Source organism: Nannospalax galili, unplaced genomic scaffold, assembly GCF_000622305.1.
Source record: "Nannospalax galili isolate Female #2095 unplaced genomic scaffold, S.galili_v1.0 scaffold751, whole genome shotgun sequence".
Lineage (NCBI taxonomy): Eukaryota > Metazoa > Chordata > Mammalia > Rodentia > Spalacidae > Nannospalax > Nannospalax galili.
In genome coordinates this window covers 379,500-398,380 of record NW_008331125.1, presented here as the reverse complement: position 1 = coordinate 398,380, position 18,881 = coordinate 379,500, and the positions used below count along the sequence as shown (strand labels likewise).

The 18,881-nt window shown below is 39.3% G+C and overlaps 1 protein-coding gene across 9 annotated transcripts in view; it reads right to left on the bottom strand.

The window, feature by feature from the left end:
* Positions 1-358: 358 nt before the first annotated feature.
* Adamts6 (ADAM metallopeptidase with thrombospondin type 1 motif 6) overlaps positions 359-18,881 on the bottom strand; it is a 283,297-nt gene continuing 264,774 nt past the window's right edge. For 7 of the 9 annotated variants that reach the window (XR_003847524.1, XR_003847513.1, XM_029557800.1 and 4 more), the window contains 3 exons: positions 16,574-16,750; positions 12,661-12,817; positions 359-3,476 (listed from right to left, as the gene is read on the bottom strand). Coding sequence is in view for 5 of the 9 variants with exons in the window: in XM_029557800.1 (XP_029413660.1) it covers positions 3,367-3,476; positions 12,661-12,817; positions 16,574-16,750 (444 nt within the window). In the remaining 4 variants the exon portion in view is untranslated. Of the gene's footprint in view, positions 3,477-8,666; positions 8,927-12,660; positions 12,818-16,573; positions 16,751-18,881 lie in introns of those variants that run through there. The other 2 variants (XR_003847512.1, XR_003847514.1) reach the window with 2 other exon arrangements.

The following is an 18,881-nucleotide window of genomic DNA, read 5'->3' as shown; positions in this document are numbered from 1 at the left end:
CTACAGTGAACTATCTGGTGTCTTCAAAGATAATAACCAATTTACAGAGGGCCAAAGAAAGGAGGGTAAAAAAGTTGTGTGCCAAGGGAATGAAAGTGCGCGGAAGACGCCTATCCATTCTAGCTATGGAATAGCGGCTGGCTGGTGCCTATTCTGCAAGTGTAGTCCCACAGGAAATGCTGACATGGTTGCCCTTATTTCAGGATAATACACTCAAAGAGGTGCAATCTCTGAGGAGTGTGGTAATTCTATGATAATCACCTGGGCACTACCTGGGTACACACTATCCCAAGGGATGGGTTCCTTCTGCTGCAAGTTTAACATAAGCTTTTCCAGGAACAGACAATGTATACCCAAATCATTCTTACAAGCTGAAATTTTATTTTTTACTGAATTATCTATGTTAAAAAAAAATCTGTGCCTGGTATGAAATTTCACTCCATCAAGTGTTACAATGACTTTTTCATTTTCATTATAAGCAGGAGAATGAATGTAGGACAAGTGTTAGGAAACATGGCAATAAATTAGAATATAATTTACAAAAGCAAAAAAAGTAACAGTGTACCACATTAATACTGAGTATAAAATAATAAGCAACAAGTAATCACAATAATACAAAGGTAATTTTGTTCTGTATTATTAAGGATACCTATGTGACATTCACTCAAATACAGAAGTTCCCAATGAAATGGACTGTTTGGAAGTCATATGTGTCTTTAGGGGTTCAATCATTTGAATATATTTACCTTTCATTTTTTGGTAGGCCTTCATACCAGTGGCAGATACTGCTCCCAGCCATGGATACCTTCATACCCTAAGTAGTCAATATAGCTCACAACATTTGGAGTGTCTGCCAGGGTGGCCCAGCCTCTGCTGATAATTCTACTTTTACCATGTAGAATACAGATTCATGCAGCCACATGGGTGGTTACAGTGACAGCAGTATTGTAATGTGAGTTTGTAATGTAAAGAGTTTCCCTCTTTTGTTTTTGTTTTGTTTAACTTGCTCAGGTTTAAACTCAGGGCCTACCCGGAAGCACCCTCTTGCAAAGCAATCTGTGCTGACTGGAGTATCCTGCACTCAGTGCTGGTGCACTTCCTGGAGGGAATGCAGGCTGCCTTCTTCCTCTAGCACCAGCAGAAACAGGTACTGCACAGTTCCTGGGGGACAGTCCTTGTGATGTTAGCTTCAGGTGAGGTAAAATACAGCCATTTATTTACCAGTACTGTAAGAAATCTTGAAATAAAAACACGAGCTGATATTTATGTTGGTAAAAGTCAGATGTGGAGAGCAAACCTATGCCTCAGAAACCACCCAGTCTATGTGTTTTACCAGGGCACATTAGCACCAAGTTAACCGTCCTTTGAAAAGGACTAAGGGGATTCAAGTCTAGGCCACGCATCCATGGGCTGCCTCCTCTTCATGGAATGGCTACAATGGCACTTGGGTGGGCTTTCTAAGGGCAGTAGATGGAGTTCTTGGCAGTATTTCTTGTAGCATCAATAGATTTTTCTGGAAAACCCAGGGATGGAAACTATGGTATTGAAAGAGAAGCAAGGAATGAGATGTGGCTGGTCATGAGAGAGTGTGTGGGAAAACTTCTGGCCAGCTGTCCACAGTAAGCAGAAAGGTTAGGAGGTTTTTGGTGTCTGAATTCTTCTTAGGTTACCATAAGCAACACACCGATGTATAGCTTCAGAGCACAGTGATGGACGAAAGTGAGACATGCTCTTAACTGAAAACACTATTTAAAATGTAGCCATGTAGTATTGCATTTTAGGTGGTAGTGTCTGCATGGGGCACATGCATGAACAAAGCACCAAGCATGTTCACCAAGAACCTGCTACAAGCTACAAGTGTTCAAGTACAAAGTATTAATATAAACAAGTACCCTTTAAAAACCTAGCTGTTGAGTCTTTTGATGGCAAGATGTGAAGCTTGACGATGGGAAGACCTTAAGCTAGTCACTTTAATTTCAGAAAATGGAATTTTAGAATTGGACTTGCCCAAGAAATTGGGTTTCACATTTAATTGTCATTCAAAATATCCATAAAAAATACAAAATACTTGGTTGAGTGACTATTAAAATTATACTTTATGAATTCTAGTCTTCATGAGCTTTTCTTCTTTGGTTGTTGTCCTTGCCTACTTTAAAACTCACAGAAATAGCACATTTATGTGCAAGCATACTCCTCTATCCACACACTTGAGAGCGCCTGGATATACACATATACACACGCACACACTTGCTCTCATATAAATAAATGCCCTTCTACCATATCAAAGAAGGGACATCTGGAACCCATCGTACTGTCAGCAAATCGCAAAAGGGCCCTCCCGGCTGTTACTGTGCCTGCCTATCTTTTGCATGGCACCATCTCCATAAGCTCAACATGCTTGAACAATCCAACAGGGCAGAAGCTGATCTGTGGCTGGTGGGGATGTAAACACAAAGGAGCCTGGGTGACTCACATAAGCAGTCAGGCTCTCAATGAGATGGCTGCAAAGGGCCTGGGACTTCAGTCTCTGCCATACCCCAGGTCTGGCTTCTGCATGAGATTGAAATGTTTTTCTCTTAAAGTTTTAATGGAAATCTCAGCTTCACTTGCACAATGGCAAGTTGGCCACAGTCTCTTAGCACTGACTTTATAGACTTGCACAGCTGCAGCAACTGATGCACTGCTTTAAACTAAGTCCCTCATTGTTCAGTTTAATATAGTTTTATATATGGCTCACAGCAGTGTTCAGAAAAGGGAATTATTCCTAAGGAAATTAAGTGGAATAAAGAAAAATAATACAAACTTTCACTACTTTTGATTTATAATTGTTCCTTAAATTAGAGTTCAAAGCCCATTTTATAATTTAAATTGTGGTGCTGTTGGTGTAATGAGATAAAGTATAGTAAACATTTTAAAGCTATGACTTAAGAATTCTGAATCTCCTTTACTTCCATAGTTGACCAAGTCAAAATAACTACATTTTAAACAGTCTTAAATACAAATGGATTCAGTGTCATTGCTAAGTCCATAATAAAAATTATCTTAATGGTCCAAGGAGGTAAACAGGCTATCGGATTTACTCGAAAGAACACAAACGTTCCACAGTAAGCAAGTCTCCCTGTGTTGTTTGGATCTCTCCAATCTGGCATTCCCTCCTAATACCGTGTCCAGCACTTTGGATCAATAAATCCCACTTCACAGAAGTTAAAATAATATTGAAATCCTGTCAGCTAGGGCTGACCAGTGGTTACGTTTTCCACAGGGTAATGCTTTTGTAAGGACATCAGTCCTCTTCCTCTGGGTGGCTCTCTGTGATGGATGCATTTCCACGATGAAACGACAAGATTCTCTCTGGCTTTCCATGGGTCAGTGTCCTTGGCAGGTCTTACAACACATCTGTCTAAAGTATGCTCGACTACAGAACTTGAACTTGAGCACCAGTGGGCAATAAGCCACTTTGTTCACATCTTTGCACTCTAACAAATGGGGGTAGAAAATGGAAAACAGTTAGAGGCACATAAACAAGCACATAAACAAGCCAATGAGCCTGACTGCTTAGCAAGGACCCCTTTGGGCCAATCCACCTTCACACCCATGTCCATGTGGTTTTTGTTTTTGTTTTTGTTTTTAAGCACACTCTGTCTGGAATAGCCTACCAGAAATATTCTTTTGATATATTTTAACACAATTTTAAAAAAATTGCAAGGCTTTTCTTCCAGACTTTTATAAGTATGGTACATGCCCACTGTGTCTTGAAAGAATTACCATTTGTTGGGATAAGTGATCACTGTAGACAGCTTAGAAACATGAGTCATTTTTCTTACAGAGCTTTTATTGCTTCTTTCTCAACGGTTATTTTATTCAACAGTGCAAGGTTATCCAAAATCAAACATGAGTTGCATTGTTTGATACCACAGTACACATGTCTAGAGAACCTCTGCATCTGAGAAGCATGCGGATGGGCCTGCGTGAATGAAAAGCACAGCTGACAGTGGCCTAGATTCAGCAGCTCCACTAGACAAAGAGGAGGGCTTTGAGGGGTTGGCCTCAAATGGCAGCAGTCTGCGGGATATGGAAACATGTAGAAATGTCTTTTTTTAGTTTGGAAGTGAGACATGGCCTTCTTTTTCCTATGTGTGTTTTCTCTTCAGTGCTAGAATTGCCACAGTTGCAGTCTGTAGTTCTTGCAGCCAGAAGGTGAATAAATGATCCTTTCCTACTCTTCCCTAGAGGCTGGTGGTAGAGGTGGGACTAAGGAGCCAGTGTAGAGAAAGGGACACAGGCCTTGAATTAACAGCAGCCACTCCATCCCTCATCATCAATGGAGTCCATTGCTGCAAACAGTGATTCCTCTCCACTATTCTGGCTACTTTTATCTGGAGGCTTTAAAATACTTTGTCAACTTAGTAATTAAATTTTCAAATATCTCTCAGAACCAAAGTTCTACCCTCATTTCTCCATGTAATTATACTGAAGCATCCTGGGTAAACTGTAAAGGTAATTCGGAGGCATGTAGGCCGGGGTGTACTTCAGTGTTATGGCAACTTTTGTTGTTTGTTGTTTGTCCTGGCTTCAGAAATCCACTAACATTCTAAGAGATCTAATATATGGTGTATGAGTCCTATGATAAACATGAAAAATCACATGCAAAAAAAATGGGAAAGCTTCTAGGACTTATCATTAAAAACTAAGGTAACACTCTTACTGATCTCATTCTAAATGCTCTTTCAGCAAAATCTTAAAATTGGAAATTGTTGGACTGGAGAGATGGCTCAGTAGTTAAGAGCACTGACTGCTCTTACAGAGGACCTGGGTTCAATTTTAAGCACCCATATGGTGGCTAACAACCCTCCGTAACTCTAGTTCCAGGGGATCTGATGCTTTCTTCTGATCTCCATTGGCACTGCATGACACAGGTGTACTTACATACAGGCAATACACTCACACACATAAAAAAATGGAAACCCTCAAATCTTCTAAATACATAAACTCTACCACTGTCAAACTCCCTTATTCAAGATGCAATTTACAAAGAGAATAATATTTAGAAATTTGGTCATCAATTTTCATACTAGGATTCTCAGTAAATTTAAGTTTGTACTGGAAGATAGAAGGGCCATAAAAACTTCCCTAAAATTTGCACTAAAAATAAATCAGATAATATTTGGTGGATCGTGGAAACTTGAGATGAAAAGACTCATCCATGTTTTCATGTAGATGTTTGTGAGTTGAGCTAAATACAAGTAAATTCAGACGTTTCCCCATTAGATTTAGACTTTGGGAACTTATTACCCCCTTATTACCCTCTTCCTGTCAGTCCTTTTTCTTCCCTAAGTTTTGCTTCCACTTTTGTGTCATACACACATGATTCAATGTATATACACAGAATCTATGAGCCATAAGTGAAAGAAAACATGTTTGTCTGACACGGGCTAATTCCCTTAGTGTGCTTCTCTCCAGTTGCATCATCTTCCTGCAAATGATATAACTTTGTTCTTTACAGACTAAAAAATTCTTCTTAGTGTGTGTGTGTGTGTGTGTGTGTGTGTGTGTGTGTATCACATTCTCTTTATCTATTCTTCTGTTGCTGGAGACTAGGTTTGTTCCATAGCTTTGCTACTGTGAATAGTGCTGCAATAAACATTGATGTACAAGTCTTGCTGTGATATGTTGACTTGGAGTCCTTTGGGTAAATACCTAGGAGTGGTATAACTGGGGATGTAAACTAATCCAGCTACTATAGAAAACAGTATGGCGGTTCCTCAAAAATACTAAAAATAGATCTACTTAGTGGTACAGTAGACTGCTGTGGGAAAAAAATTCTGGGAAATTGTACATAATTAAATCATTTTCTTATTGAAATCAAAAAATATCAAAATGTTGTGTTTTACTTTCTGAATGATCTTCAGTTAGCCCTTAAAAGTTTATATCAGCTGGGTGTGCTGGCACACCTTTAGTCCAAGCATTTGGAAAGCAGAGGCAGGTGGATCTCTGTGAGATGGAGGCCAGCCTGGTGTACACAGTGAGTTCCAGGCCAGTTGGGGCTACAGGGAGATTCTGACTCAATGCCCCCCCCAAATAAAAGTTTATATCAAGTAGTACATAATATGCAAATCAATGCTACTAGGAGACCTACTCAAATGAACTCTTCAGGTTTGGGGGAGGGGCACAATGTCCTCTATATTTGATCTGTTTTAAACTTTGAGTCTTTACCATCACATTTTCTCCATTTTAGGCAGGTGTGTACTACTGGATTATCTCTCTCTTGCCTTTTAACTAGTAGAATCTGAGTCAGAAGGGTCATGGATTTTAAGATGAGGGAGCCTGATTTTCTCTTCTGCATCATTGTGTACCAGCTAAGTATGCTCTTGGGAGGAAAATGAAAACATAATCTATTGGTTTTTCTCCTCAGGATAATGGAAGGATGAGAGGCCCTCACTTTGAATTTTAGGGAACGTCCTGTCTCTCTTCTTTTTGTATTCTACCTCAGTCCTGAAAAGAAATCACACTATATCTGAAGTTGGAGTCATTTGCACAGTAGTTTCAAGTTCTTTCTAGATAGTTGAGAAAAAGTGAAGGGCTTATAGTCAGCCCCCGTGCTCTGTGATATAAACAAGATCCATTTAGAATTGTAAATAACCCACCACACATGCTGGAAGTACATAAGCTTTGGTAGAGTTGAGTAACAAAATTCGACAACCTATTTCATAGGCAACACATAAATGTAATTGTCATTGATATAGCTAATGAGTTTTTCTCCCAGGTACTTAACATTAATCTTTCAAAACATTGACCTAGAAGCCATGCTTTCAAACTAAACAGACGCTATAGATTTAGGATACACTAGTTTCAGACTCATTGTGACTTTTAAGGTTTTGTTTGGTCCAAGGAATTTAAGATCAACTCCTCAAATGGAACACTTTTGCATTAATTTCAGCAAATGTTGCAAAGTTTGCCTGTGTCTATCATGGAAGTGAGTTGGAATACCCAGGGGCTGATCTTTCCATGACCAAGTTAGACCATTCAGCATTCATACAGTATAGACAGAATGAACACAGACCGAATGTATACCCTCTGCACTTGTAAGCTCTTTGTGAGACACAGAAGAACATAGTGAGTGGAGTTATAATTACCTAAGGTTTATCTTTTGGATTAAAAAACTGTAGGCAGGGGCTTGGAGAGATGGCTCAGCAGTTAAGAACACTGACTGTTCGTGCAGAAGACCCAGGTTCGATTCCCAGCACCCACATGGTAGCTAACAACTGTCTGTAACTCCAATTCCAGAGGATCCGAGCAATACACACATACACATAAAATAAAAATAATAAATAAATAAAATATTTTAAAAAAACTATAAGCAGCTGTAATTCTGACAACTTATCCATGGAAATGGACAGCCCAGGAGGAACTGAGAATGCATGAGGTGCATGTGCATATGGGTTCGGGGCTTGGGTGAGCATACTTCCTGATGAAGCTAGACTGGAGCTTTTGGCATTTTATACATTTAGGCTGGCAAGGAATGAAATAGCAAGTTCTCAAAGTAAGGTGATATCAGCCATCAACCTTTACTCTGATTTCATATTACCATAGACTATTCCTTCCCCTCTTCCTTTCCCCTCCTCCCATCCTCTTCTTTACTTCCCTCCCCTCCCACTTCTTTCCCCACCTCCAGTCTTTCCCCGAATGCCACCCACATTCAACCTTAAGATGGTATAATCCCAACCCAAATCCAGGTTCCTTCCAAACTAGACAGCCAGGAATGTGAACCTGAATGCTAAATGAATTATGAGCTCTTTGAAGTGGCAAAGAAAAAACCTCGGCCTTCCCAGCCTCCTTTAAATTGAAGTCTTCAAATGACCTTTCTCCTTCCTCTCACAGATTTTAATATGTCAGATACCACATTAAGAATTAAATTCTGTAGCTATTACTCTAGGGATTTTGGCATGGGATTTGTGGGGTTGCCTCCATCTTCCCAGAACAGTGTATTTGAGGGAGACTGAGACCCAGCATTGGTACCATGGACATTCCAGACTGGTAGACAGACCAGTGTAAGCTGCCTACAGCTTTCTTTGGCTGACTACTAGCTCATGGTACACCATGAATCATTACCTGCCAGCAACAAAAACTAAATAAGGATGACTGAGTGCTTTGTGCTACTGAGAAGCTGAAAAGACTCCCCATATAAACTATGAGGGAATTTGAAACTGCATGAACAATGAATAAAATGGCATTTGGGGATAGAATTGCAGGTGAGCTTGAATAGGTTAGACCCAGCTGCCATATGTACTTGAAATACTTAAGTGTTTCAAATGCAGTGCGCCTATAATTCACTCTCGGCAGCAATGTGGTGTTACCCTCACAGTGGCAGCCTGTCAAGCCTGTCAGGATCATGCCTACAATGTTTTAAGCCTTCACTAAAAACTTTCAGAAAGAAAAAACTAAAGCAGATGTTAAGCACAGTAAACTTTACTGGTCCTTTCCCCTTTTCTATTTCCCTTTTCAATGTGAATTGATGTGAATTTCTTGATGTCCTACTTCTGACTCTTTCTCTTACTGTCTTTAGCTGGCTTAAACTCTCCATTTCTTTCTCTCTCTCCATTTTTAAATTTATTTATTTATTTACTTATTTACATATCTAACTTAAATTCCATTATGACTGCACATACTTGTCTCTGCCAGGAACGCTCCATGTTGTATTGGCTCCTTGGTGAACTGCTGAACCCTCGAGAGCCCAGCTCCAGCTCACTGTCTCAGGGATGCTTCTGTTCATTCCACACATCCCGGTGCACTCAAGTAGCTTCTTTTTACCTCTATTAAAATCCTGCTTATAGTGTGAAAATTATTTGTTTACATATTGTTACACCTACTAAGCTATGCTCCCGTTGTGGACAGGGACTTTGCTGTATTCCTTGCAGAGTATCGATGTCTGGAAAAGTAAATGGATTAAATGGTAGGATGAATGGGATATGTTGTTTAAAAATCACTGTCTAGTCATATGTCCTCTGCTGAACCCACCAGGCTCCAGTGGGTAGCTCCAAATCTAGTCATACAGATGGCCCTGGTTAGTCTTGGTGGGTCACAAATAGAGACATGAACACGAGAGAGATGTGTGGGGAGGCTGGAGGGTGGGCAGGGATGGAAGGGAGGTGGAAAGTGAGAGTAGTCAGTAAGGTATACATACATGAAATAGTAAAAAAAAATTAATAATAAAAATAAGAAATATCACCTTGAAGGATGGCTTTTATCTGTGACAAGATTTAGTAGACTGTTAATATAACAGTCTAGTATAGATGGTGTGTGTTCATTGAAAAACTCTGTCAATTTTACTGTATGTTTGAAGCTTTTCATTATTTTCATAATAAAATATTGAGTAGGTGAGGGACCATTGCCTAAACCTTGGTAATTAATTAAGAATCTCAAGATTCTATGTATAGACCATTTCATTAACAGACACTCTGCTGAGGGACTGCATTACAAATCCCAAGAGATCTCTCTAACCCTTCTCTATAGAAGTTGAGCTAAACTAGCCTTTCAAAAGGCTGTCCTGGGAATCTGATTCTCCTGGGAAAAGGGTTGTCCTTTCTACCTTCCTTATTAACCAGAAACTCATCCTTCCAGCTTTACTAAAAGCATGCCTTCCCAAAAGCCATGTCAGTCTTTTTTCTTTTCTTTTTGTGTTCTTTTTGAGACAAGGTCTCCCTGTAGCCCCAGCTGGCCTGGAACTTGGTATGTAAACCAGGCTGACCTTAAATTTACAGAGACCCGCTGCCTCTCGAGTGCTGGGATTAAAGTTATGTGCCACCATGCCCGACTCTTGTGTCATTATTTTCATGTAAAAGCCTCTTTTCTCTCAAGATCATGGTATCTGCCTGTACCTTTTCTTTGTGGATGGTAATTTAGGATTCAGATAAAATGTTTTCTCTACTTTTTTCAGAGTACACTCTGGGTTTTTCCAACAATATATTACAGCTGGCCTACAGACCATTTTATACAGCTTGCTCTAGTCCAAAAGGTTAAAGTTACTGATCCTTCATTTGAAGGCACCCTCCGCCCCCAATTTATGTAAACTGCTTCACATAGCACATTCTGCCTTTCTCTTTACGCTAAAAAGATTAGCTGGGAATGGCAGCATACTCCTATAATCCCAGTTTGGGAGCCCAAGGCAGAAGGATCATGAGGCCAAGGACAGTCTGGACTGGACTGTATAGCAACACTCTTTCTCAAGAAAAAAGAAAAGCATGTAAATTTAGTGATAATTGAGATGCTTTAGTGTTCTGCCAAATCCATGTTCAAATCCTGCCTTCTGGTGTTTACTACTTGCAATCTGGGTGAATCACCATCCTTTGTACCTTGATGCCTCAGTTTCCTTATGGGAATAACAAGTCTTAGAAGACTATTGTCAGAATTGTATATTATACAGACATATACATACTGAAAGATGTATTTATGTGGATGACATAAATAGAATAGATAAAAAGGGTCAAATCTAACTCCCAACATAGAGTAGTTTAATGTAATAATTGTATTCTCTCTCCCACTTAATCCTGTATCTTCCAATTCTAAAAAACAAACAACCAAAAACTCCTAAATCTGAGTATAATTGCTAATAACTTACAGTGAATTAAAGTGTTTGGTCATAGCCTCATAGAAGTGAGATGTTCTTATTTAGAACATCTAAAAGACATATTTTTCCAAGAAAACTACTCTTATTTGTTATGAATTTGAACTCTTTTCAAGAGAGAGAAAGTTAAATTTCCAGAATTTACCTTTTCACAGGAGCAACAACAATAAAGTAGATAGTATTAGAACTAGACATTTTGCGCATTGAAATTGTGACTTTAAATTAATTGGGATAAGGCTACAGTATTCTGAAAAAGTCATATACATTACAATAAATGTATTGTGTTGAGGTTTAGATATAGAAAAACAGACCTTGGTCAAACATGCGAGGCCTCTGTATACTGTCACACAACATGATTGTTGTTCTCAAAACAAAAATTCTAGGGAAACTTTAAAATAATGAACATATTTTTTAAAACATCCTTCAAACTGGATAAGGCTGACTAAAAGAAACAGATATATTTTGAAGAGGTTTATAAGCATCTCATTTTCATTTGAAAAATATCAACAAATTATTGGATTTTATGTTTTTGATAGACTTTGTTTTTTGAAGCTAGGCCATATAGCCATGTCTCTTAAGTCATTTTAATCCATGGCTTCAGATACTGTTCATGAGCATGTAACTGATCATGCCCCTATTTTATATAAAAAGACAGCCTGAAATTCCTGACTATGCCACACTTAGCTCTATATTCCTGATAATTTCTGGTACCTCATATAAGGTACCATTTGTGACCATTCAAATACCCAAATTACAAGTTTAGGTAGTAGTAAACACGGTATCATTCAAAACACATAGCACTTAAAACACATGCTTTCATTATATGTATAACAAGAATTAATTGATGCTCTATGATTGTAAAATTCACTGTCGTATTCAAAAAGAAACAACAGTTTTCACTGTTCTTGTTTGTTTTGTTTGGCTTTTAAAAGGTATTTTTACTGATTCTTTGGGAATTTCACAACACATTTTGATCATATTCAGCCCTCTTCCCCTATCTTCACCACTACCTCACTGCCCCCTCATGTCCTCTATTACTGTTTTCTGTTATAAAAGTTTATCTAATCTAATCTGTGTTGCCCAAACGCTTTTGGGTATGGGTCCATCCCTTAGAGCCTCGTCAACTTACCAGGAATCACACCCTTAAAGAAAGCGGACTTTCCTCCCAGCAGCTATCGATCACCAATAGTTCCTCAGCTAGAGGCTTCTTGACACCTCGCCTCTTCATGTTGGGTTTTGGTCTGGCTTGGGCTTGCATAGATCTTGTACATGCTATCACAAGCATTGTGGGTTCACATGTGCAACTGCCCTTTTGTGTTCAGTTGTTTGTCTTTTAAAAAAATTATTATATTTTATATGTATGACTGTTATGCTTGAATGTATGCAAGTATACCACATGTGAGTCTGGTTCTTGCTGGGCGTCCAGAAGAGGGCATTGGATGCTGTGAAACTGGAGTTAAGCACAAGAGTTAGCCATGGTGTGGGTGGTGGGAACCAAACCCAGAGTGTCTAGAAGAGCAGTTAGTGCTTTTAATCACTGAGCCATCTCTCCAGCTTGTTTGGCTTTTTTGAGACAGGGTCTCAAAAAAGAGGCTGTAGCCCAGGTTGGCCGTGAGTTTGTGACAACCTATCTGCATCAGCCTGCCAAGCCCTGGGATGAGAAACAGGTATAAGCAACCATGCCAGGCTAACAGCTTTCACTTTTGAAAAGTGGTTCTTTAAAAATCATCTCTAGAATTCAGGTAAGTCAAACAGAACACTAAATTGGGCATGACCTTGGGGATTATCTACTCTGACCTCTCATTTTATACATAGAGGGATTTAGCTCTAGAGAGGCTGAGTGACTCAACAGCGTTAAATATGTAGTAGCAGAATCAGGTTAAAACTTAAGCTTCTTGATTACAGGGCAGCATGAATAGTAGCTTTCACAAATGCTCTAAACAAACTGTACTCTAACCATGGGCTACGGGACCCTTCAAACACGGAGGGCCGTAGAGATTAGTTGTAGAGACTGAGGCCTCCTTCTACAAGATACTCACCTTCGGTACTGGAGATGGGACTACTGTCACATTTACTTTCACACTGTTGCATTGATGGAGGCCGGACAGTTTCTGGACAGTCAACAGATGCCTGGCCAGTATAGGAGAGACACTGCACAGTTCGCATTTGCTGTCCAAGGCCACACTGAGCAGAGCACTAAAGACAAAGATACAGAGGAACCAAATATTGATTTCAAGTGTTCAGTAGGTAGGAAAGATACCATTTCAACTATTGTACATGTTAACTTTTAAATCATATAATTGGTTCATTCTTCAGAGGTATATGATTGAGTCATTTTACTATGGAATCATTTTCAAAACTTAAAGATCATATTATTGCCATAGAAAACAGAAGCAATATATAGGACTCGGCAGATAATAAATGGTCATTTCTTTGGCTATCACTAACTATTCCAAACAAGGCTGGTGAAATCAATAAAAAAGTAATGAGAAAACCCTAGTGAGAAAGTAGAATAGTCAAAGATTCTTGGGCTGGAAGATCACTTTGGACCCCTGTTTACTACAGATATTCAGGTAAAGAACCTGGTGGCCCATTGAACATTCTGTATAGCAGCGATGACTGGGGTCGACTGATGCCTTAGTTAAAAAGAGCTTGAGGGGCCCATGAGATGGCTCAGCAAGTAAAAGCTCTTGCCCCTCAAGCCTGACAACCTGAGTTTGATCCTTGGAACCCATATGAAGGTAGGAGAGAATTAACTCCACAAAGTTGTCCTGTGATCTTCAGATCCTTATTGTGGCACACATGTGTGCACACACACCGTACATACACATCTCACATTTAATAATAATAATAATAAATAATAATAATAAAAAGAGCTTGAATGTTTTTTAATTCTTAAGGAATTATCAGCCACATACCTTGAGAAGTGGTCTGTCTTGGCCAGTAAGCATATCTCTGTGTCTTTTCTGCTACAGAAAGGTAATGACTACTGATTTCAAATAAAACTCACAACAGCATGTCTGTATAGATTCTTCAATAGTATATCAATTATGTACTGTGAAACTCTCAGCAAAATTTATTTTGTTTGTTTGTTTTGTTTTGATACAGGGTCCCACTATGTAGCCCCAACTGGCTTGGAACTTGCTATGTAGACCATCCCAGGCTAGCCTCAGTCTCACAGAGCTCCTCCAGCTTCTGCTGCCTGATACTGGGATTATAGGTATGCAGCACCATGTAGACCAGGGTGGCCTTGAACTCACAGAGATCCGCCTGCTTCTGCCTCCTGAGTGCTGGGATTAAAGGCATGTGCCATCACGCCTGGCGAAACATTTTTTGATAACCATATATAATGTTTAATTTTATCAGATATGCTCCATTTGAGCATTTGTAAATTAAGCTATATACTTTTATAGAGATAAAAGCTTTAGCTTTCCATACGACTAAGCACAAAGTAAGTATATTTATCCATCTTAATGTTATGAACATCTTCCAAATGAAGCAAAAAGTACTGCTATGCTCCACAAGCACTGGCTAACTAGAAATCCACTTTCTTTTTTGTATGTCTATGATATATGTGTTTGTGTGCATATGTGTGTGTTAGGTTGCATGTGCACATGTGGGTATGCATGTGGAGGCCAGAAGTCAAGGTTGGGTAGCTTTCTCAGTTGTTCTCTACTTTATTGTTTAAATATTTTAATTATTATTTTTTATTTTATGTGTGTGAGTGTATTGTCTGCATGTAAGTGTACCCATGCTGTACAATGTTCAAGGAGGTCAGAAGAGGGCATCAGATCCCCTAGAACTGGAGTTACAGATGGTTGTTAGCTGCCATGTGGCAGCTGGGACTAGAACCTGGGTTGTCTGTAAGAGCAGCCAGCACTCTTAACACTGAGCCATATCTCCTGCCCCTCTCTACTTATTTTTTGAGGCAGACTCTCTCATTAAGCCTGGAGCTCACTGATTTGGCTAGACTGGCTGACCAGGAAGCCCCAGGTATCCTTCTGTCTCCAAATCTCCCCACACTGAGGTTGCAGGTGTACACCACCACACTTGAATTTTATTTGGGTGCTGGGGATCCAAAGTATGGTTCACATGCTTACATGGCAAGCACTTTACCAAATGAGACACCTTGCCAGCCCCTAGCAATTTATTTTCTGTAATACTACTATTGTTATTAAAGTTAGAGTCACACTACAGCCAGGCTGGCCTTAAACTCAAGAGACTCCTGCCTTAGCCTCCCAAATGCTGGGGTTATAGGTAGGAGTGACCACGCACAGCTGTGCATCTTCTTGAATGTAGGTTCATGTACTTCCTCTCTGACATTTAGAAGAATAGGACTAATTTTCTTTTTATGAAAAACATACCAATATGGTTTTCTTTTAAACAATATTTTAAAAAATATTTTTTATTTATTTTTTGTATTTTATGTGTATGAGTGTATTGACTGCATGAATGGAAGTGTACCTGTGTCGTGCAATGCCCGCGAGATCAGAAGAGGGTGTCAGACCACCTGGAACTGGAGTTAGGGACAGTTGTTAGCCACCATATGGATGCTGGGAATCAAGCCCAGCTCCTTTACAAGAGCAGCCAGTGCTTAACAGCTGAGCCATCTCTTCAGCTCCTTAAATAATATATTTTTTGCTTGACTGATAAAATCACTCATTGACTAAATCTAGATAATTAATATATACATTTTAACTAATTGGGTTATATTTATTTTATTTTATGAATGTTTTTGCCTGCATGAATGTAAATGTACCATGTATGTGTGGGTGCTAGATCCCCTGAACTAGAGCTAGGGATAGTTGTTAGCTACCATGTGGATGCTGGGAACTGGGTCCTCTGCAAGATCAGCCAATGCTCTTAAACTCTAAGTCATCTCTTTAGTCCCAATATAGGCATTTATTACACATACTTATTTATGTGGTGAGAACTGATCTATTTTTATAGAATTTCATGTGGTCTATAGCAAGATAACAAATTAATAGTATATAAGGAAGAAAAGAAGAAAGAAAGGAAAGAAGGGGGGTGGAGGGAGGGATGAAAGGAAAGAAGGGAAAAAAAAAAACAGGAATTGGAGGACCAGGGAGATGGGAGATGACTCGGTGGGTAAATGTGCTTGCAGTCAAGCCTGATGACCTGAGTTCGGTCCTCACAGACACATTACACACAATAAATAAATACTAAAAAAATTGTATTAAAAAAGAGAACTAGGAATTGGAACATAAAATGAAAATGAATCTAACGCAAAATACATAAAAACATATGCCAAAAGCTCCATGTGTTTGCTTTCTAATTCAGTTTCCATCAGAGAAAAATCATTTGAAGTGTATTAGTATTTTTATGTTATCAGTCACATTAATATGTTAAGTAAGGTCACCAAAACTTCTCTGTGGAGTTAGAAGGAATTCCTATTTATAAGTGGGAAAATTAAGACACTGGTATTAACTGATTTGTTACCCAGTTCATTGAGAGAACTAGGATGGGAACCCACAGTTGTGGTTTGTTTATATCTCTGGCCATTGAGTCTCTTATTTTGAACTAGAAATGGTAGACTCCAAAGAGCTGGCAAAATTAAAATATATGGGAATCTACATGGTGCTAAATGGATGTTATCCCAGCAATTGGGAGGTTGAGACACGAGAACTGTGAGTTTGAAGCGAGCCTGGACTACAAAGAGAGATTTTGTCTCAAAAACCCTAAATAATAACAAAAACAAAGACAGTAATGAAGTGGGATGTGTCCAGGTGTTAGAGAAATGTGGCTGTGTGTTTAAATGCCCACATGTGGCAGCAATGGCCTCTGTAGTTTCACAGGTAGACTTCATGCTTAAGATTTCCATAAGTTAATTCTTAGTTTTCTTTCAATCCCTTACAATGACCAAATCAGAAAACTCAGGTTTGTATCTCCAGGCTGCATCTCCTGATGGAGCCCACAGTCTGGCTGTCTTACCTGGCCCCAGTCTCCTGTCACCCAGCGAGGAGGAGGGCAGCGACCCAGACTGCAGCGGATGCGAGCTGGAGGTTTGCTCTCCTCTGGACACTGTGCAGCTGGGAATGTTTTCGAAAGGTCACTGCTCTTGCACAGAACAATCCGATGCTTGAATCCTGGACCACACTTTGGAGTACACTGCAAATAAAACAAATATTAATGAATACCAACAGTTTAAAGACAGAAAAAATTGAGGAAACTCTTTCTTGAAGTAAATGTGCATATGAATAAAATATACACACACTAAAATCTAAGAAAAACCTCTAAGATGTGAAGCGCCTTAAAAGTTTTTAAGCAACAGTACTTTTATCTTTTCCCCAAGGTCTCTAAGAGCTAAATTTAATGTTTGCTTTTCTTGGCTAACATTTTCTTCTTTTATTAGGGATAGGTTTATTCCTCGATTCTTCCCTACCCCTGGCCTCATTTAGCTTTGATAACATTCTGCTAATTTTTGGAATGTGAAATCCTACTTGCTGGGTGTAGTCTTCTAAAGTGATGTTTTATGTTATTTGTAGACCACAAGAACATGCCTTTGTGAAGCAAATTGGGGGTGGAGTTGAGCAACTGTTTTTACAGTGTGGTAGTTAAGAATACATGCCACAGGTAAAGGTTTATTGCACAAACTTCTCCTTGTCCGTAAAGTACAAACATTAAGAATCAGGTGTCTGTTCTTCAAGCTGTAGAAAAGGTGCTTCTTTCTATGTCATGGATACTTTATTTGCTTCATATTCAGGTGCTTCTGTAAGTCATCTACTTGATGGGGTGGCTAACTGGAGTCCTCCCATTTTCTACACATATCTGCACCCTTCCCTAAAATCTCTTCTCTCAGTCAAGTGAATGCCTCACTCATATCTGGAAGCTGTTATTTACACCTTTCATTCAAAACGTGTTTTCTGATCTTCTATAGGGTATTGGGGGCCATGAAAGAAAATAGAATCCTGCCCACAAGGAGCCTGTGGTCTTATTTAGGAGACAGGCATGTGAGCACAAGGCTAATGCTGTGTGTTGTGAGAGTAGGCATAGAACATACATTCTTGTGTCCTTCATGACCAGTGCCCTCTGACTGGTTTTCTTAGGGATTGTCTTTGAGTCTGGCAAATGGCATAAAGAGGGAGAAAAATACTGAGGTTTTCTTTGCAGGTGACAATCAAAGGTTCTATACAATCTCTCTATCACAATGAATGCAGTAACAGACTGCACTTCTTTCAACTTAGAAAAGGTTTCATTAAGATGCATTGTTAAAGGACAAGACAGTTTTTCCAAAATAGCTCCAGGGGACGCAAAAGTTAGGGAGTCAAAACCAAGAGAAAAAATCCTGATCAAAGGCCAGATCAGCACCTTTACATCCTGTTGATGCCTCACTCTACCGATACAATCCGTCACCAGGTTTCATTAATCCAACTCCTAAATTGCTCTCACATCTGTGATTTCTCTCCATCTCTATCACCATGTTCACCCTTCAAACAAATAGCATTTCCCACATGAAACCGTACCACTGCTTCCCTGCTTCTTGCTGTTACTTTACAACAATATACTTTCTGAAGTTCAGAAGGAACTTTCTAAGTCACAAATCTGATAATACTGCCTTTGGCTTACTTTAATGGTTTATACTACTTTCAAGATAAAATTTTCAACTCTTTAAATATGTTCTACCTAACTCTTCACATTCATTTCTCTTTATTTCTAGCTGCACATTACCCTCTGCCAGGCACAAGGCTGACGCTGCTGCTGCCACTCCTGAGGCTACTGCTGCTAACACTGAATACCATGCAACAGATGTTGTATCTTCTGAATGTGCTGAGAGTGGTACAAAATTCTTGGGACCTGAAAATTACTATTCTACTTAAAAATATTTTATTTATTATTTTTATTTTATGTGTATGAGTGCATTCCCTGCATGTATGTAAGTGCACCCATGTCATCCAATGCCCATGGAGGTCAGAGAGGGTGTCAGATTCCCTGGACATGGAGTTACAAATGGTTGTTAGCCACCATGTAGGTGCTGGGAATCAAACCTGGGTCCTCTGCAAGAGCAGCCAGTGCTCTTAACTGCTGAGCCATCTCTCCAGCCCCCTATTATTTATTCTACTTTTACAATAAGGAAACTAGTAGGAAATTGTACAGCTGTTAAATGAAGATGTGTTTCCTGGGTATTGGTCTTTTAGTAGGTACTTTATGTACATGTACATAGTCTCCAATTTAATCCACATAGCAACCTTTGTATTTCAAGAAACTAACATATGTAACAATTTATGCAGAGAGGTAATTA